This window comes from Planococcus citri, chromosome 1 (assembly GCF_950023065.1).
Source record: "Planococcus citri chromosome 1, ihPlaCitr1.1, whole genome shotgun sequence".
NCBI classification, from domain to species: Eukaryota; Metazoa; Arthropoda; class Insecta; order Hemiptera; family Pseudococcidae; genus Planococcus; species Planococcus citri.
In genome coordinates, this window is record NC_088677.1 from 15,647,108 (window position 1) to 15,665,822 (window position 18,715).

Sequence of the window (18,715 nt, forward strand, 5' to 3'; positions counted from 1 at the left end):
CTCCGTCGAAGCAAGAAAAAGAAGAAAAACAGCTCCCTACGTGTTATTGTTGACAAGGTGGCGAATTCGCCGAATAAACGCAACATCGGCTCGAGGATCACCTAAAGAAAAGAAAAAAATGAGTCACCTGGTGAGCTTCCATAGCGACAAGGTACACAAATGGTACTTGATCAAGGAGAAAAAGAAAACAAAAACTCACCAAGCTGAGATAGTTGCTGTGGCTGGTGAAGAATCACTGTCCGTGCCTGTGACTGAGAAAATATCGTTGAAATATCTGGAACGGAGATAAATAGAGCTTAGCACCATACAACATACGAGAATTTTGGAAAATTTAGCAGAGAAGTTAGAAATTTACCTTGGTGTTGAGCTGAGTCAAAAACAGTCATCTCCGTCCGGTTCTAGTGAATTTATTTCGACGCCGATCGAATCCGGGAAAGTTGCTGCTGGAAAAGAAGAATATCACCATTAGGCTAACATCTACAAATGCGATATGGAACGCGTAATTAATCAAAAAGTACCTGTTAATTGCTCCAGAAGAAGAGTTCATCGATCCCGTATTGGTAAACAAGCCGTTAGCATACTGGCGGAGCATTTGTACGAGTTGCGAAATTTTTGGCCTCGTGTCGAACCAGTTGACATGCACCTCAACGTTTTTTTTTTTTTATGTTTTCTTTTTTGTTTTATTTTATGTAAATATTTTGTGTTTGTGAATTTTGTAGCATCTGAGCGACTAAGTTTTAACCTGTTTTAATGCTTATACGACAAATTGTTTGCACCTAAGGTAAATTTAAGTCGCTAGTGCCGTGAAAGATCAGCAGAGATGTTTCAAAATTGGAAATTCGACTTGTGGAAGTCATGGATGGATGCCGAAGAACCTAGCTATTCAACATCTTGGAAGCTGCGGGTTCATAGAAGCGGGGCAGAGGGGCCCTACCGTCCGTTGTCCGATTGGCCAAGTTTTGGCTTCAATGATCCAGCATCTCCGATGTCCACGCTGTTCAATGGAAGCGGGGCATATGTACCGGTAGGGGATGCGCCCGCAGCTTCCACCTAGAGGGAAGTTGTGTTCCTGTCGGAGTGGCAGCACTGCTTACGAGTAGTGCACTCTATCGAAGTAGTTCGAGATGCGCCACTCCGAGCTTCGAGCTTTGAAAGCTCGCTAGGTATATTTTCACTGGTGCTAGCGTAAGGTAGCAAGTTCAGAGCTTCCGCTTGTAGTCGATACTACAAGTGTATTTTATTCAATAATGTGTAGTGTGTTTTATTATAATTCTTCGCGTGTGTTATACCAGAGAAGTGAATAAAATATTACGAACATTTAGCGGTCTTATGATCATTTATGAGGTGTCTCAACATCACTGCAATTTGATATCTTTCGCAAGGATATCGGGCAAGTTTAGGTTCCCTGGGCTTATTATATGCACGCTGGTCTTGCGGAGGTCTCCCTCAAAGTAAAGACGTCCCAAACCACCACACTTGGTTAATCGTTTGCGAAAAAAAAACTTGAAATTTTCTCTAGAAGGCGTGGCTATTAATTTGGACACCCAAAAATCGAGTTTTGGCTTATCCTCGAGGCTCGGCATGTCTACAGGACTTATCCACGAGTAAGTGTTTTTACCTGCATTAATTTTGATTAAAGGCGAGTGCAGAAGAATTATTATCAAAAAACGCACTTGAGTTGCCCGCTAGTAAATCATCTCACAAAATGTGAACAAATCCTTTAAACAGCTAGGTCGTAAGGTCGATCGATAAGCTTCAACAATTAATTTTTAGGTGCCAAAACTGATTTCCACGTCTCCTGAAGAAAAATTGAAATTCTGGAGAAATTGAAAATCGCGCTGAAGGCTCCAGAATGAACCGAAATTACGAACTTTTGGATTTCGATGGTTAGTTTCAGAGAAAATACCTTACAGCCATTTATTGTGCGAATTTCAAAATTTATTTCTACTTCAACAGAATAGTTTTGATTTTATCTTGTCAAAAAAAGACACTTAATTCAAGTTTTTATTCCCGCTAGAAATCTGCTGAAATGTGGATAAATCCTTCAAAGTCAAAATATCAGGTCGAAGATAAGCCACAACTCCATTTTTAACTTCCCGAAATGATTTTCACACCTTCTGGAGAAATCTGAAATCGTGCTGGAAGCCTTAGAATGGCCAGAAATTATGAAATTCCGGACTAATTTCCATTATTTTTACTACATGAGTAAAACAAAAATGTACCTAATTTGCCAAAAATAGTCAATTTTTTAAAATTTGTCAACTTTATCACGTTTGCTTGCGATTGGAACGTACCTACCTACTAAAAATTCATTTGGTCTGAGTTCCTTCATGGTTTTTTTTTTTTTGAAAAATATATTGGAATCTCCAGAAAGTCTCTAGAGAATCCAAAACGACTTGAAATCGCCTCCAGTTAACTCAGCATGTTGGAATTGTTGGAACAGGATGCAGAGTAAAATTACAACTCTCCACTTGGGTAAAATTTTGTGGGAATTTGAAGATTCAAAAATCTGCTGCAGGCTCAAGAACTGATAAAAACCGTTCGAAAAAGTTGCCAATCGTTTTGTCTGGTCAAAAATACGGAATATCCTGAATTTCAGCAACTTTCTAGTTCATTTGATGAAATTTTGATTTTTTTTTCATTTTTAGTTTTGATTTTATGTAAAAATTTACTGTAGGATCTGATATTTCGGGTAACGATAGGGGTTAATATTTTTTATTATTGGATTTTTCATTTAGGAAATTATCACGTTGGTTGAAAATTGATGAGAGTTTTAGATGAAATGAAAATTTCGTAAATTTCTCACTCGTAGTGTAAATTTTTGATTTTTATTATTTGAATTTTAATTCGAGTAGATACCTACCTATTTTCTGCAGTTTTCTGTCGAGTTTTTTCTTTTCTTCGTGACGCTTTTTAAAAAATCCTACTTAAGCCCCATCGTGTGAATACATACATTTAAGGTGACAAGAATTCTCTTCACTGAAGTATTCAATAAAATGTTTGGCCTAAATTGAGGGCTTTTAGATCTCCTCCCCACCCCAACGAGTTGATTGTAAGCTATTGGAACATGCAACAAGAATAAACAATCAAATACATATCAAATAGCAAGGAAAGATTTGGAATTTTTCAATCCTAAGCTGTTATAATCGTAAAAACAAAACACAAACACACGTCTGTCAAACAATTTTTAATTTCAAAAAATGACAAGTCTTTTAAAGACAAAATTGTAAAAAAAAAAAAAAACTAGAAAAAAATTATTTTGCATACGACGGATTAATAATTGGAATTTATAACATGTTGAATGTACATAAATGTAGTATGTACCTATAGGTCCAGGTAGGTATAAGTAGGAGGTCTAGATATCAATTCAATCCCATTCCTCATTTGTAATTTTGCAACCAATTTTGTACAGTCTTACGTTCGTTTCGAAGCTCTCTGGATCTCCTGTAATTTAGCCACAACATCTTGTTTTTAGAACAATTCCTTTTTTGAAATTCATAATAAATATTTAAATATGTAAAAGCTATCCTAGTGTATCAGTTCAAAATTAATTAAACTAAGTACATAGGTACTATAATATGTATAATATAACAAAAACTATACTGTCCAGAATTAGAAAGTAAAGAATAAAATAATAATAAGGAAGCAAGAATTAAAAAGAGACAATAGACCATAAAAGAAAAGTTATAAACAACAAAAAGGCAATACCTAATAGGTAATCAAAGTTCTACTAATCCTATAGTGTCGAGTGATGTATTACCGTTGATAGGAAGGAAAAGTGCGTACCTATGGAAGAAAATTATGAAAAATTGGGGTAAAAATGGAAAGAGTAAAAGGGGAAGGGAGAGGAATAAAAAATTATGGGGGAAAAATGTTGGTTTCTCTCCATTGAACCGATTCACTTGAATTGGTGTTTTCTTCACAACCAATCTGCAGTCCTTTGGGTTGAAGCCAATAATTGCGATCACATGGAATTAGGTGGGATGAGTGGAAGGAAGAGGAATTATGATGATCACTTATAAACTACGCGGGGTTGATGAACGTGGCGAAAGGGTAATAAATATCACACGATTCACGAAAGTAAAGTACATGTACCTATTTGTAATCAGCTGTACTGCTCGTCAGGGGAATCATGATCGTCATCGCAATAGCATTACAGCCGCGATCGTTCCGAATATGACCATGTTGGGAATCACAATCTTGTGAGATTTGCTCCGGCACCGCCTCCAATTTGAATTCGGTGCATAGGAATCTATTTATTCAAAAGAAGAAGAAACAAACGTATGATTAATTCAACTTCATACATATACATATGTTAAGTACATATGAGTACTTTAGAGTCAAACCCAGAATTCTCCACTTTTCACTATTTTGAGAAAAACGCAGAAAACTGATGGAAGGTGGGTATCAGTAGTAGCAGGTTTCTGATCCCGCCTATATATAGTGCTTCGGGTAACAATCAAATTGACCAAAAAAAAAATTTTTTCAAGTCTTTCCATAGCAGTAATTCACGATACTATTTTGGAGAATTCTGGTTTTGACTCCAAGTCTGTAAAAAATTTCGAAAATACATGAAAATGCATGATAAAATGAGGGATAGTTCAAGATTCAAGTCTGTTGAAAGTATCTCAAGGTTGTTTACAGTCGACTGGAATGAAAAAAAAAATTTTTTTGAAGTATTTTTTTCAAAGTCTGACTTGAACCCGATATTTTGGACCCCCTAACCATCATGGTATCGGATGGGGTAAAATGTAGAATGGCAACTGATGCGTACCTACTAACTGTACCCAAAACAACCATAATCTCATTTTTGAAAATTTTGGACATTTTTCGGAATTTGGCTCGGACCCGGTACTTTGGACCCCCCTGACTGCGTCATTGTGTCAGATAGGTAAAAACGGAGAATGGCAATCGATGCGTACCTACTAACTGTACCCAAAACGATCATAACCTCATTTTTGAAAAATTTGGAGAATTCTGGTTTTGACTCTAAAGTACTCATATTTCGTGCATTCAAGAATTCACACTGCAATTTATTAAGATAAATATAGGTACAAGGCAATGAATTGTATATGTGCGTAATTTTTTTTCACTTACACTCGATCGAGGTCGTTCCCATTAAGTTCAGAAATGTTCTTATTATTCCAACACTTTGTAAATGTCTTCTAGGCATCTGAAAAAATATTGAGATGAGAAATTATCTAATTCATCTATGTGTTTTCTTTATTCACGTCTTGTTTTCCAAAAAAGGGAGGGAACATTTGAAAATTTGGGCAATTTTGGCTAAACTATTGATACTAGGTACTACTGTAGTGAATAATTCAATTGTTCAAGTCGTATCTGGACTATAGTATGCACTTTTTGTTCACTATATTATACTATAAAACACTGGTACTTACGATTTTTTCGGTTATATTTTTTCTCAATCGTACAGTTAATTACTCGAGTAGTCACTTTTCTCGACTTCGGCGTAATATTTCAATTCAAAACAGCACAATATCCACACTAGGTATTTCGAAAATTTTCTAGTCATCTTTGCCAATGGCGAGTTTTCAATTTTCATTCTTCACTACAACGACGAGTTGACGAAATAGCAAAACGATAAAAAGTACACGACTTTGCATCAACGATATGAGCTATATTTAGGTACCTAGACCTACCTATGTATAGTATGTACGTAGTATTTGTTCTGGGGTGATGAAATGAAAGTGAAATAGCCAAGTAGGTTTCGTTTCATCATTTTTATAAGAATTTTTTGGTCTCATTTTTCCCAGAATTGCCTCGTAGTGTGGGTGATACAATTGTACTGAGAGTGTCCAAGAATAAGGGGTTTATCAGCCGAAACGGGAACAAAATTTCCCGGAGTAAAAATAATTGAAAAATGGAATAACAATCGAAAAAATGCGCTTTTGAATTTTTGTTTTGATGAAAAATGAAAGATTCTTTCGTGTTTAATTGAAACAGTTACTCAAACGTCCATTTTTTTACATGATTATTCAATATTCTAATTTGCCAGCAGGAAATTTTCTCTTCTTTTTGATAGGTAACATTAAAATCCGTTATTCCTGGACATCCGGTGTCACCACTCCCTAGTTTGAAGTTTGATTATTTTATTATCAAACGCAATCAATCTAATCTTAGAAATGCAGTCTTTTTCTCCTAGTCTAAGCAAATCCGCATTTAAAGGGCATGGCAAAATAAATTAGATGCATAAACGTGCAAAATGAAGGAACTTTTTCAAATAGGAAAGTTTTCCCTCATTTACCAACTGAACCGGAAATTTTTATGATTGGATAATTAGATCAGAATTTTTCAATTTTTATTTTGGGAAGGAGAAAAAAATTTACTAATTTGAGTTATTTAATAAAAAAAAAAAAAATGAAAAGGGAAGAAAGGGACAGAAAAAAAATTTAAAAAAATAAAAATGGCTTTTCATTTTTTTGAACAGTAGGGTTGAAATAAGAGAGAAAATATTTTAAGTGATTTTTGGTTCAAGATATTTGTTACAAGAACACGAATTTTCGGGGTTAGTATTTATTATTTATCATTCGATTTTTCATTTAGGAAATTATCAAGTTGGTTGAAAATTGATAAGGGTTTTAGCTTGGATGAAATGGAAATTTCGTAAATTTACTCATATTTTGGTGAATCATTCGCGAACGAATTGATTCGTATAAGTGACTCGTTCACGAACGAATCTATTCATTTGCTCAATTTATAGTGAATCACTTACTCACGAATTGAATAATAATTCTTGGTGAATCATTCGCGAACGAATCGATTCATTTACCCAATTTTTGATGAATTATTCGCGAACGAATTGATTTGTATAAGTGACTCGTTCACGAACGAATCGATTAATTTACTCAATTTTTGGTGAATCCTTCACGAACGAATTGAATGATTCTTGGTTAATCATTTGCGAATACTTAAATAAAAAAAAATTGACATTTTTTGCTAGAAGGCGTGGAAATTAATTTGGACACCTAAAAATCGAGTTTTGGCTTAATCTGCTTAAATGTGGATAAATCCTTCCAAGTTTAAATATCAGATCGAAGATAAGCCACACCTGCCACAACTCAATTTTTAGCTTCCCAAAATGATTTTCACACCGTCTGGAGAAATCTGAAATCGTGCAGGAGGCCTCACCGCCTCAGAATGGCCTGAACTGATGAAATTCAGTTTGAGGAGGTTGAAATTCTGGACTAATTTCCATAATTCTTACCAAATATGTAGGTTTAATTACTAAAAAAAAATTAAAAATGTACGTAATTTGCCAAAAATAGACAATTTTCAAAAATTTGTCAAAAATCGAAAAATCAATTCAAGTTTTCCAACAAAAAAAGCCAAAGAATCTGGCCACATGAACTTTAGCACGTACACCTACTAAAAATTCATTTGTACAGATTTTATGATTTTTTTTTTTTGAAAAATTGGAATCTCCAGAAAGTGTCTGGAGAATCCACAACGACTTGAAATCGCCTCCATTTAAGTCAGCATGTTGGAATCAGGATGCAGAGTAAAATTTCAACTTTCCAACTGGGTAAAATTTTGTGAGAATTTGAAGATTCAAAAATTTGCTTCAGGCTCCAGAACTGATAAAAACGGTTCGAAACAGTTGCCAATCGGTTTGGCTGGTCAAAAATACGGAATATCCTGAATTTCAGCAACTTTCTGGTTCATTTGGTAAAATGTTGATTTTTTTTTCATTTTTAGTCCAAATTTTGATTTTTTTTGCTTATTTTTATTCAAAATTCCGTTTAAAACGTGTTTTGAACAACGAATCGATGAGCTGTTTTTAATATGTATTTGTTTAAAATAAAAACAAAAAAACGTTTTTGTTTTGTTTTTTTTTCAACACTGCTTGATGATCTCATTTTTTCCAGAATTCCCTCGTAGTGTGGGTGATGACACACCCCTCCCTAGTTTGTTTATTATCAAAAGCAATCGAACTGATCTTAAAATGTAGTCTTTTCCTCCTAGTCTCAGTAAATCCGCATTTAAAGGGTTTGGCAAGATAAACTGGTTGCCTAAATATGCAAAATGAAGGAACTTTTTCAAATAGAAAAGTTTCCTTTATTTTCCACCTAAACTAGAAATTTTCATGATTGTATTTTTAGATCAGAATTTTTCAATTTCTATTTTGAGAAGGAGAAAACAAAAAAAAAAGGATTTCAATTTTTTGAACAGCAGGGTTAAAATAAGAGAAAAAAATTTCAAGTGATTTTTGGTTCAAGATATTTGTTATAAGAACGCTTGGGGTTAATACATATTTATTTTTAGATTTTTCATTTAGGAAATTATCACGTTGGTTGAAAATTGAATCAATTTCAGTTTTCCAACCAAAAAAAATGCCATAGAATCTACCCACATGAACTTTAGCACGTTTGCTTGCGATTGGTACGTCTACGTACCAACTAAAAATTCATTTGGACAGATTTTATGCACTTTTTTTTTGAAAAATTGGAATCTCCAGAAGTTTTGATTTTATGTAAAAATTTACCAAGGATCAAAAAATTTACTGTAGGATCTGAAATTTTGGCTAATGATATATTTTTTCATGTTCTTTCCATCTAGGTTTTACTCAGCTTGCCTGTAATTCAACATTCTAGAATGATGTAATTTTATTCGAAAGTATACGTAATCGAGATTTTTTGATTTTTAGTTCAAAATACTTGCAATTTTCATCAGGCAAGGCACTCACTAGAAAGGTGGGGAACTACTGATCACTTACTTGATTGGCGCAAGGAAGATTATGGCTACCTACTTAGTAATTTTTCTTCTTGGTTCTTCCCATAAATGAGCAGATTTATTGCTGACGTTTTTATCCTTCCGTCTCTGGAAAATAAGCGGATTAATCCTTTACATGTTCTATTTACGCTAATTATGGAAAAAGAAAGAAGAAAGAATGAAGAGGGAAGAATAAAAAAAAATGTATGTACATAACAAGAACTACTGTCCATAATTAGAAAGAAAAGAATAAAATAATAATAATAAAACAAAATAACGAAGCAAGAACAACAAAGAGACAATACAGCATCAAATAAAAGATATAAACTCCGATAAAGAAAATAATAATTAAAGACCTACTAATCCTAGAGTCGAGTGATGTATGTATTACCGTTGATAGGAAGGAAAAGTGCGTATGGAAGAAAATTATGAAAAATTGGAAAAAAGGAAGGGAGAGGAACGAAATATGTTGGGGGGAAAATGTTGGTTTCTCTTCATTGGACTGATCACTCGAATTGGTGTTTTCTTCACAACCAATCAGTCCTTTGGGTTGAAGCCAATTGCGATCACATGGTTTGTAAAGAAAAATCAGTAAGTCAAAATATTCAGCTGTACTGCTCGTCAGGGAAATTATCATCATATTCATGGCAATGTCTTCACAGCCATGTACATTCCCCATATGACCATATTGGGAATCTTCATCTTGTGAGATTTGGTCCGGAACCACAACCATTTTGGATCCGGTTCAACCTTAAGGGAAACTATTTATTCAAAAAAAGAAGAAACAAACATATGATTAATTTAACTTCATAATATATACTATGTTATATTTCGTGCATTCAAGAATTCACACTGCAATTTATTAAAATTAATATAGGTACTTACCTACAAGAGCAATGAATTGTATAGGTAGGTATGTAATTTTTGCACTTACTCTTGGTCGTTCCCATTAGGTGTAGAAATTCATCAAAAATTTGTTCCGGAGATTCGCTCCTTAATTGGGGATGTTCCGAATTTGGATCCGGTTCAGGAAGTTTAACGGAAACTATATTTATATTCACAAAAAGAAGAAACAAACATAATTATTACGATTAATTTAACTTCATATAAATGTTATATGTATTTCGTGCATTCAAGAATTCACACTGCAGATTTATTTCGATAAATATAGGTACAAGAACAATGAATTCATGAATTGTAAATTTAATTTTTGCACTTACTCTTATATTCGAGCGTTCCAAATATGTCTGTATATGATTTAAATTTTTCAAAATTTCGTTTCAGTCCTTCAAGCATCTGAAAAAATATTGAGATGAGAAATTATCTAAGTAATTAAATTATTCATCTCTGTGTTTTTTTAATTCACGTTTTGTTTTCCAAAAAAGGGGGGAACATTTCAAGATTTGGGCAATTTTGGCTAAACTATTGGTAGGTACTAATACTGTAGTCCATGTTTCGATTTACGAGTTCGAATATGAATAATTTAGTTCAACTCGTATCTGGACTGTGGTATGCACTTTCTGTTCACTAAATTATATAAAACACTTGTAGGTACTTACGATTTTTTCAGCTATATTTTTTCTCAATCAAACAGTTAAATTACTCGAGTACCTAGTCACTTTTCTTGATTTCGGAGTGAAATTTTAATATTCAAAGCCGCACACTATCCACACTATTTCGAAATTTTCTACTGGCACTATACACGACTTTGCATGAACGATTTGCTATCTGTGTATGTAGTGTACTACCTAGTACCTACGTAGGTAGTAGGTATGATGAAATAACCAAATAGGTTTCTAGAAGGTTTCGTTTTATCATTTTGATAAGGATTTTGTGGTCTTTTTTCCGGAATTGTCTCGTCACTCGTAGTGTGGGTGATAACATACCACTCTCTATAGTTTTTGTTTATTTTCAAATGCCATCAATCCTTCTCTTGAAATGTAGTCTTTTGCTCCTAGTCTCAGCAAATCTGCAATTAAAGGGTTTGGCAGCATAAACTGGTTGTCTAAATGTGCAGAATGAAGGAACTTTTTCAAATAGAAAAGTTTTCCCTCATTTTCCAACTAAACCGGAAATTTTTATGATTGGATATTTAGATCAGAATTTTTCAAATTTTTATTTTGAGAAGGAGAAAAAAAATTCTAATTTGAGTTATTTAATAAAAAAAAAAAAAAAATGAAAAGGGAAGAAAGGGTCAGAAAACAAACAAAAAAATAAAAATGGCTTTTCATTTTTGAACAGCAGGGTTACCTACTTAAAATAAGAGAAAAAAATTCTAAGTGATTTTCGGTTCAAGATATTTGTTACAAAGAACGCGAATTTTCGGGGTTAATATTAATTTTTAATTTTTTCATTTAGGAAATTATCACGTTGGTTGATTTTTCGATGAAATGGAAATTTCGTCGATTGAGTTTTTTCTTTTCTTCGCGACACTTTAAAAAAAAATCCTACTTAAGCCCCATTGTATGAGTGAAAAGAATTCTCTCCACTGAACTATTTATTAAAAACTAAATTGAGAACTTATAGATCTCCTGCACACCCCAATTAAACAATTTTGAAAATCAAAATCACATCTTTTCTGACATTTCAATTCAACTCAAAAACCCAACAGAAGCTTTTGTGACACTAAATACTAAAGCAATTTTTACGAGTTTGATAGTAGGTTATTGGAACATATGCAACTAGAATAAACAATCGAACAACAAACAAAAGCGAGGAAAAATTTGGAATTTCCCAATCCCAAGTTATAAAAACAAAACGTACGTTTGTCTAACAATTTTTCATTTCAAAAAATGACATGTCTTTTTAAGACAAAATTGTAAAAAAAGAAAACTAGATAGAAAAATTAATCTGCGTATGACGGATTAATAATTGAAATTTACAGTTAATGTATATAGGTCTAGGTATAGGTATAGGTCTAGTGATATCAATTCAATCCCATTCCTCGTTCGTAATTATTTTGCAACCAATTTTGTACAGTCGTACGTTCGTTTTGAAGCTCTCTGGATCTTCTGTAATTTAGCCAATGTACATTTTTTTTAGAACAATTCTTTTTTTGAAATTCATAATATATATTTAAATATGTAAAAGCTATCCTAGGGTATCAATTCAAAATTAATTAAATTAAGTATTACCGTACCTATTATTACTAAGTAAGTACCTACATATATTAGAAACAGTGGCCATTCATTCAGAATGATAAGCACTTTGTACCGAAAATGATAACGAAAAAACAAAAGAAAATTCGAGTTAGCGAGTAGATTTAACAAAATTAATATTTTGCTCGAGTATTCTCTATATTTTTAGACGACGACGAGAAATAAAAGGAACATTTTTAGAATGCGAGGCTCATGAAAAAATATCTAACAAACAGTTAATATCTCATCCTAATTATTAATTACTAAGATTCTCATAACACTATTCCTCCTCTTCCTCACTCCACCCTCCCCTGAACGAACTCTCCTCTTCCTCTGCAGGCCAATCTCCACAGCACGAATCATTCTCTAAACTTCCTCTGAACGAACCCTCCTCTTCCTCCGCAGGCCAATCTTCCCAGGACGAATCATCCTCTAAATCCTCCCTGAACGAACGCTCCTCTTCCTCTACAGGCCAATCTTCACGGGACGAATCATCTTCTAAACTTCCCCTGAACGAACCATCCTCTTCCTCTGCAGGCCAATCTTCCCAGGACAAATCTTCCTCTAAACTTCCCCTGAACGAACCCTCCTCTTCCTCTGCAGGCCAATCTCCCCCGTACGAATTATCTTCTAAACTTCCCCTGAACAAACCCTCCTCTTCCTCTGCAGACCAATCACCCCAAGACGAATCAACCTCTGTTCTCGATTCTTCCCTGAACCGATGATCGTCTTCCTCTGCAGGCCAATCTCCCCAGGACGAATTCTCCTCCACATCGTTTTGTTCTCCGTACTGTGATCGAATTCGAGTTATCTGCAATCGGGTCTGTAAATCTGATATCATTTTTAGATGCCTCTTCACTTGATTTTCTAGTTCTATGTTCCTATTCCTATAAGTGTTTGAAATAGATGCCAGATTTTTCACTTTACTTATATATCTAGGTACCTACAAATTACACGTAGTTCAGATACCTAGATTTTACCTTAAATCGTTGTTAATGATGTTCGCTGTGGCACTGTTCTCTTCACTTTCTTCCAGCATTCGATTTTTCATATCCAATTCATTTTTCAGGCTGATTTCGGTCTCTAAGAGAAATTGTACCTGTTTCCCCAATTCTGTGTTGTTGGTCCTGTAATTTAAAAATTTTTAATGTTTTTGAAACACAATTCTAGTTATTGTGTAACTTGAACGTTTGTAAAAACTTCGATTTATTTTTTAAAGATAGGTATATAGTTTAGCCATTTTCATTTCATATTTTATTAAGCAAGTAACTACTTACCTCAATTCTTCATTTTTCTGAATTGCAGTTGCAGCTGCATTTGCACAGTCTTCTTCCATCTCTCGTAATTGTATACTTTTCACAGTCAGTTCTTCTCGCAAATGAGTTGCTGTATTCGAAAGCTCTCTCGCACGAGCTTTTAAATTGACATTACATTCCCTTGAAACACATTAATATGTAAATTAAACACTTCTACGGGTGCTAGATAACTCCAATTTATTTGGTAGACAGTCCACCCATCGTAATTTCATATCTTGTTACCTCAATTTTTCATTCGCTTCAGTTGCAGTTTGGAGTGCATTAGCACAATTTTCTTCCATATCTCGCAATAGTACACTTTTATTTGTCAATTCATCTCTTAGATGTTTTGCTGTATTCGAAAGCTCTCGTATACGAGTTTCTAACTCAACATTACGTTCCCTGTTGAAATTTAATCATGTATTTTAAATAGTAAGTACTCTTTTACGAACTGCAATTTATTAATCGTTAGGTACTCATAGGTATTTTATTAATTAGGTACCTCAAACTTTCATTTTCCTGAATTGCAGTTTCAACTGCATTAGCACAGTCTTCCTCCATGCCTCGTAATTCTATTGCGGTATTCGAAAGCTCTTGGACACGAGCTTTCAATTTTATATTATTTTTCCTGTTGAAAACACGTAAATTTGTATATTAACTTGAACACTTAAGTATTAGCTATACTCCAATTTATTAATTGAAAGGTAGTTTAATCTTTTTATAGATACTTACTCCAATTCTTTATTTTCCTGGGTTGCAATTTCGGCTTCATTGGCACCCTCTTCGAGCTGTTGCAGTTGTACACTTTTAATTGCTAATTCATCTCTTAAATCTGATGCGGTATTCGAAAGCTCTCGTCCACGAGCTTTTAACTCGGCCTTAATTTTCCTATTCAAACATGTATAAATAGGTAATGAAAATATACCTAGGTACCTATGTAATAAACTGTACAAATTACAATACATAGTTAACTAGCCTATGTTTGTACGTAAAAGCATAAAAAATACAGTTCTTATCTTACTTCAATTCACTACATTCCACTTTTAGACTTGCAATGGTGTTCTGCAGATCACCAAGTTTTCGTTTCAGCTCAGTTATTATCTTCTTATTGGAATCTGTCGCTGCTTCGTCTACGTGTAAATTTAATTTGATAATACTCGTATTGCTATCATTCAACTCCTGGCGACATTCAGGACACGTTTTCGATCTGTAGGAATTAAAATGAAACCGGAGATCAGTTTCTTGAATTCGTTTGAATGAGTAACTATATTATTATAATTCAAAATAAAAACTTCATTCAGATATTTACGTATCGGTCCACTGTAGAATGCAGTGGTAATGAAAGATGTGACCGCACGTCGTCGTGCTGATGGAACTCTCATCCACCGAAGACTGGCAGATCGTACAGATAATATTCATTTTCTCAACGATAATTTGATGCCTTGCTAAAATAATCAGACGTAAAAAAACACAATTGAATTTTAAAATTACTACTCGGATAATGATACGAGTATTTCGATCTCTTAAAAGTAATCTAGAATAAAATAACACATCATATTTTACTTTTCGATGAATAAAAAAATGTTATTTCTCGAAGAAAATGTAAAACTTTACGGAAACATGTGTTAGTAAGCAGTATTAAAATTTCAGAACAAAAAGTAAGTATAAAATTGCCTTACTTCTAAAAATCAAGAATAATGATCTCTCTTGAGGACAGAAAATGATACAGTAGGTAAGATTTCTTCTTCTTCCACGAACTCAATACCTAATTAACAGCTTAAAAAAAAGGTTATAAAATCAACTGTACTGAATTGTTTAAAAATTAAATGCAGAAAAAACATGAATTCAACTCTTACGTACATACGACGAGTACATTACAATAACATAGGCATAGGTAAATGTATCTATTGCAAAGATTTCTTATCGGATTGTTAAAGGTGTACTTCTAGTTAATACGTTGTTGCATCTTGCTTATCTGAGCCAAAAATAATTCTATCGTCCAAAAGTAGTACATTTCAACGAATGGATTACTATCTATTATTTCAGGTTCTAGCAATGTAGGTAATATTCCTATACAACTAATTCATCAGCTGTTAAATCGAACCGAATTTTAAAGTTCATATCAATTCTTGAACAGTTTAGTTCGAATAAGAATAGGCACTTTGACATTTCTGTTTTACCTTCATTTTTCACGTAGGCCACCGAATTCACAGTTATGTAGATTGTGATTCGTTCCATGGCCTCGTGGGTTATAATAATGGAAGTTATAGATCATCAAATGGTTGGGTAACGCATCAAACAACAAAAATTAGTAATTTAACATTTCCAAATTTTCAAAAATACCATAAGATTCAAACAAATTTATTTTAAAAAAAGTAATCGAGTCGTTTGGATATAAACAAGGTTGAAAAGAAACACAACTGACCAGTGAGAAATCAGTTTCACTGTTAAAATGACATAAGTACCATCATAAACCCAATTGATTGGGGAAATTTCAATCATACAAATAATATTGTAAAATGCAACAAAAAAAAGTATAAAAACTCGAGTTAAAAAAATAAAATATAGAAAATAGTCCACAATAAACGAAAAAATCAATAAACTGACAAACGAAAAATAATTAAGGAAACGCTTAAAATTTAGGCTACAGTTGAATAAAGGTAACTGTCTTCATCTCAGATAATAATTCAGTCGATGTTATCCAGCCAAGCTTGTACTTTCTCTTTGGGATCTTGAGAAGCTCTAGATCTGCTGTAATAAGTTTACCTATCATTAATACAATGTCTTCTCTAAAAATGCATTTAAAATAGGTCAATCCGTTTAAGCAATATTCTGATGTACGAGGTAATTGATGGCTCGCTACAGAAATTTCCAAGAAAAAAATATAAAGTTGAAATATTATGAACAGAAAGTTGAATGATAACCGGATTAAAAAAAAATACGAATTGGTGGAATCAATTTTTCCTTTTGGTAAATTCGATTTCAGGTCTTCTTTCTCATATATGTAGGTACCTATTGAATTTTGAATGAAATTTAAAACAAAAACTACGAGCAAATTCAAGTTAGCAATTAGAGGTATTTTTAGAGTATCTCTACCTACCTAATTAAACATCCAGAATCTTCATACGAGAGTCTATAGGTCTAGAAAAAAATCCTAACAGCTGTTTTTTTACGAAGTAACTATTTCATATAATTACCTCGATTCTTTATCAAAAGAATTCGCCTCTGCGACGTTTTCTTTCACGTCCAACCATCCTGCAGTTCTCGTATCTTGTAACTCTTTTTCTAACTGTAGGTTAACTCGTAGGTGTTGTTTGTTCCTTTTCCTATTTTAAAAAAATACAGCTGAATTTTGGATCTTATTGTACCTACTAGTATCTCTAAAATTACCTAGGGTAATCAGATACACTAATTTTACCTCAAATCGTCGTTAATTGAGTTCGTTGTAGCACAATTTTCTTCTATCTGTTCTAGGATAAGATTTTTCATCTCTATGTCGTTTCTCAAGTCGACGACTTCCGCTTCTAAGAGGAATTTTTCAGCAGTTTCAAACTCGGCGATTCGGACACTCGCACTGTAAGGAAAGTTATTAAGAGTTATAAATATATTATGTTTATGTATGTACATTAAAGGTCTTTTATTGTTCGTCTAAATTCATATCTTCTTAGTTCTTACCTCAATTCTTCGCTATCTTGCACTGCAGTGGCAATGGCATTGGAAAACTTGTCCTCCATCTCTTGGAGTTGGAGATTTTTGATGGTCAATTCATTGTTTAAATCAGTCACCGTATCTGACAGCTGAAGTACACGAGCTTCCAGTAGAAAATTATTTTCCCTGTTGAAACGAGTAGGTAAATATAATGGAACTGCAGGCTCATCAGCGTGAAAATATTTACGATGAAAAAGCATAAATTGTGTATAAGTAATTAAAACACAGTTCTCATCTTACCGAAGTTCTTCGTTTTCCACAGCTTGACTAGTAATGATCTGCTCCAGATCAAGAATCTGTTCGGATTTGGCGACCAATTCCTCATTCAAATCGCGTTCAGATTTTGAAAGTTGTCTAATACGTTCTTCCAGTTCAGCTATTCTTATTCCATTGGAATCTTCACACGAGGACGCAGCCTGTGAACGAGCTTCCTGCGGCGAGATTTTTTTGAGGTTGATAATACGACTGAAACGAGTAAACAATGAAACCATATGTAATGATGATCGTCAAAATGAATATTCTTTTAAAATGATACAAATTACAAACAGTTCTGGTCTCACCTCAAATCATCGTAGAGGACTTCCCTCTCTAGAGCAGGCAATTTGAACAAATTTTCTATAATTCTTAATCTTATCGTCGATACGGGTTCTTCTAATGAGGACAAAGCTTCGTCAGTACTCGTAATACTCATTTTTCACAACGATATGTGTAATTGGATATGTCTTCAATAATTAGTCCTGTAAACAAGCAGGTACCTATACAATATAATATTGAAACAAATTGGGAATGGGTAATCAAATATTTATGTACACCAATCAATCACATGCAATAATAAAATTAAGAGCCATCAGAATCAGCTTGTTTTTATTTTCAAGAACGTGTTTCGCAGAACTTTTCTTTTCGAGTGACGAAGTATCTAATTGGCCTACCTGTGATAAATATTACACTTTTAGGAAGCCAAAGGAGATACTATTAGAAGGACAATATTATTTCGGTGTCATCACAAGTAGGTAGGTAATCTTAACTACATATACAATACATCAATTTTTACTTTTTAACAAAAAAAAAACAGTGATTTTTAGAGGAAAATACCCACAAACAATAAGATTGTTTTGAAAAAATTCGCACCATATTAGGTATAATTATTTTAGAGCAGGTAACAGAGTATAAAATTTTCTTACCTAGAAAAATAGAAGGATCTTTCACGTCTTCGATAATCTGCTGAAGGAAAACTGAAGAGATCAACAGAACTGTTCGAACTTCAAGTACACAATGAGGAATTGAAGACAAAATGAAAACCCAGACATCCGATAAAGTATGATGAACTTGATACAAAGGCAACAGGCGACGGTAAGTCGGTGAATTGGTAGTGGAGTGGATGAATTACTTGGTTATCTTTGTTGCATCTTGCATTATCTGCGCCCTTATCTGAGAATAATACGTCCACTTCCGAGAATTATTCTATCAATGTAGTAAGTGGAGTGTTTCGGCATTTCGACAAAACGCCCGATTAATTGACTGGAAATCAGCTGATATTTTTGTACAGTCAACAAAATGTACATTTTACGTGATGAATGTTTGAATGAGTATTTGAAATGTTCATCGTCAGATAACAGGCATTCATGACTTTCTCTTGCTAAAATAACATTGTCATTATAAGTCCCCTAACTTAGTACCAGATGTTTCATTACAATTTATTCATTCAACTTTACCCAATATATGTACCTACTCCAATCCTACTCCAGTTCTTCAATGTGTGTAGGTACTTGGGTACTTATGTATTTTTTTGTTATTTTATAATGGCGAATTCGTCTTTCAAGTTTGATTCAACCTTATTCACAGAAG

At 33.6% G+C, this 18,715-nt stretch overlaps 2 protein-coding genes and 1 long non-coding RNA gene across 6 annotated transcripts; all 3 read right to left on the minus strand.

Moving 5' to 3' along the window:
• Positions 1-3,172: 3,172 nt before the first annotated feature.
• LOC135848418 (uncharacterized) lies at positions 3,173-10,484 on the minus strand. Its single transcript, XR_010559346.1, has 7 exons — positions 10,290-10,484; positions 9,951-10,026; positions 9,665-9,775; positions 5,400-9,491; positions 5,098-5,173; positions 4,096-4,252; positions 3,173-3,444 (listed from the first exon to the last, which is right to left on the minus strand). It is a non-coding gene; the product is annotated as an uncharacterized LOC135848418 (long non-coding RNA).
• A 1,006-nt stretch (positions 10,485-11,490) lies between these two features.
• On the minus strand, positions 11,491-15,182 carry LOC135848342 (E3 ubiquitin-protein ligase TRAIP-like). Of its 4 annotated transcripts, none has more exons than XM_065368260.1 (10): positions 15,023-15,181; positions 14,842-14,938; positions 14,472-14,607; positions 14,184-14,369; positions 13,895-14,050; positions 13,665-13,790; positions 13,406-13,564; positions 13,145-13,303; positions 12,848-12,994; positions 11,491-11,741 (listed from the first exon to the last, which is right to left on the minus strand). In XM_065368260.1, the coding sequence occupies exons 3-10, from the start codon at positions 14,579-14,581 to the stop codon at positions 11,657-11,659; spliced, it is 1,128 nt and encodes a 375-aa protein (XP_065224332.1). In that variant the 5' UTR covers positions 14,582-14,607; positions 14,842-14,938; positions 15,023-15,181; the 3' UTR covers positions 11,491-11,656. The 4 variants fall into 4 exon arrangements, with proteins under 4 accessions (XP_065224332.1, XP_065224316.1, XP_065224328.1 ...); XM_065368244.1 differs by lacking the exon at positions 11,491-11,741 and adding an exon at positions 11,778-12,754 and having other exon boundaries at positions 15,023-15,182; XM_065368256.1 differs by lacking the exon at positions 11,491-11,741 and adding an exon at positions 11,778-12,754 and having other exon boundaries at positions 14,842-14,927; positions 15,023-15,176.
• A 320-nt stretch (positions 15,183-15,502) lies between these two features.
• On the minus strand, positions 15,503-18,468 carry LOC135848393 (uncharacterized). The gene is made up of 7 exons (XM_065368295.1): positions 18,052-18,468; positions 17,431-17,607; positions 17,111-17,335; positions 16,838-16,996; positions 16,581-16,736; positions 16,360-16,488; positions 15,503-15,913 (listed from the first exon to the last, which is right to left on the minus strand). Exons 2-7 carry the CDS (start codon positions 17,559-17,561, stop codon positions 15,850-15,852), a joined length of 864 nt encoding a protein of 287 aa, XP_065224367.1. The 5' UTR covers positions 17,562-17,607; positions 18,052-18,468; the 3' UTR covers positions 15,503-15,849.
• Positions 18,469-18,715: the final 247 nt, after the last annotated feature.

Bases quoted from the DNA above. Each gene is read 5' to 3' on its own strand.
- LOC135848342 (XM_065368244.1), bottom strand. From the start codon at position 14,581: ATGAATATTATCTGTACGATCTGCCAGTCTTCGGTGGATGAGAGTTCC. The intron at 13,565-13,664 runs GTACCTAATTAA...AAATTTCAACAG, and splicing joins CAGGAAAATGAAAGTTTGAG to GGAACGTAATGTTGAGTTAG. The intron at 12,755-12,847 runs GTAAAATCTAGG...AAACACTTATAG, and splicing joins ATCATTAACAACGATTTAAG to GAATAGGAACATAGAACTAG.
- LOC135848393 (XM_065368295.1), bottom strand. From the start codon at position 17,561: ATGAGTATTACGAGTACTGACGAAGCTTTGTCCTCATTAGAAGAACCC. The intron at 16,737-16,837 runs GTAAGAACTAAG...CTTTCCTTACAG, and splicing joins CAAGATAGCGAAGAATTGAG to TGCGAGTGTCCGAATCGCCG. The intron at 15,914-16,359 runs GTAATTATATGA...AACTTATTACAG, and splicing joins TCTTTTGATAAAGAATCGAG to CAGATCTAGAGCTTCTCAAG.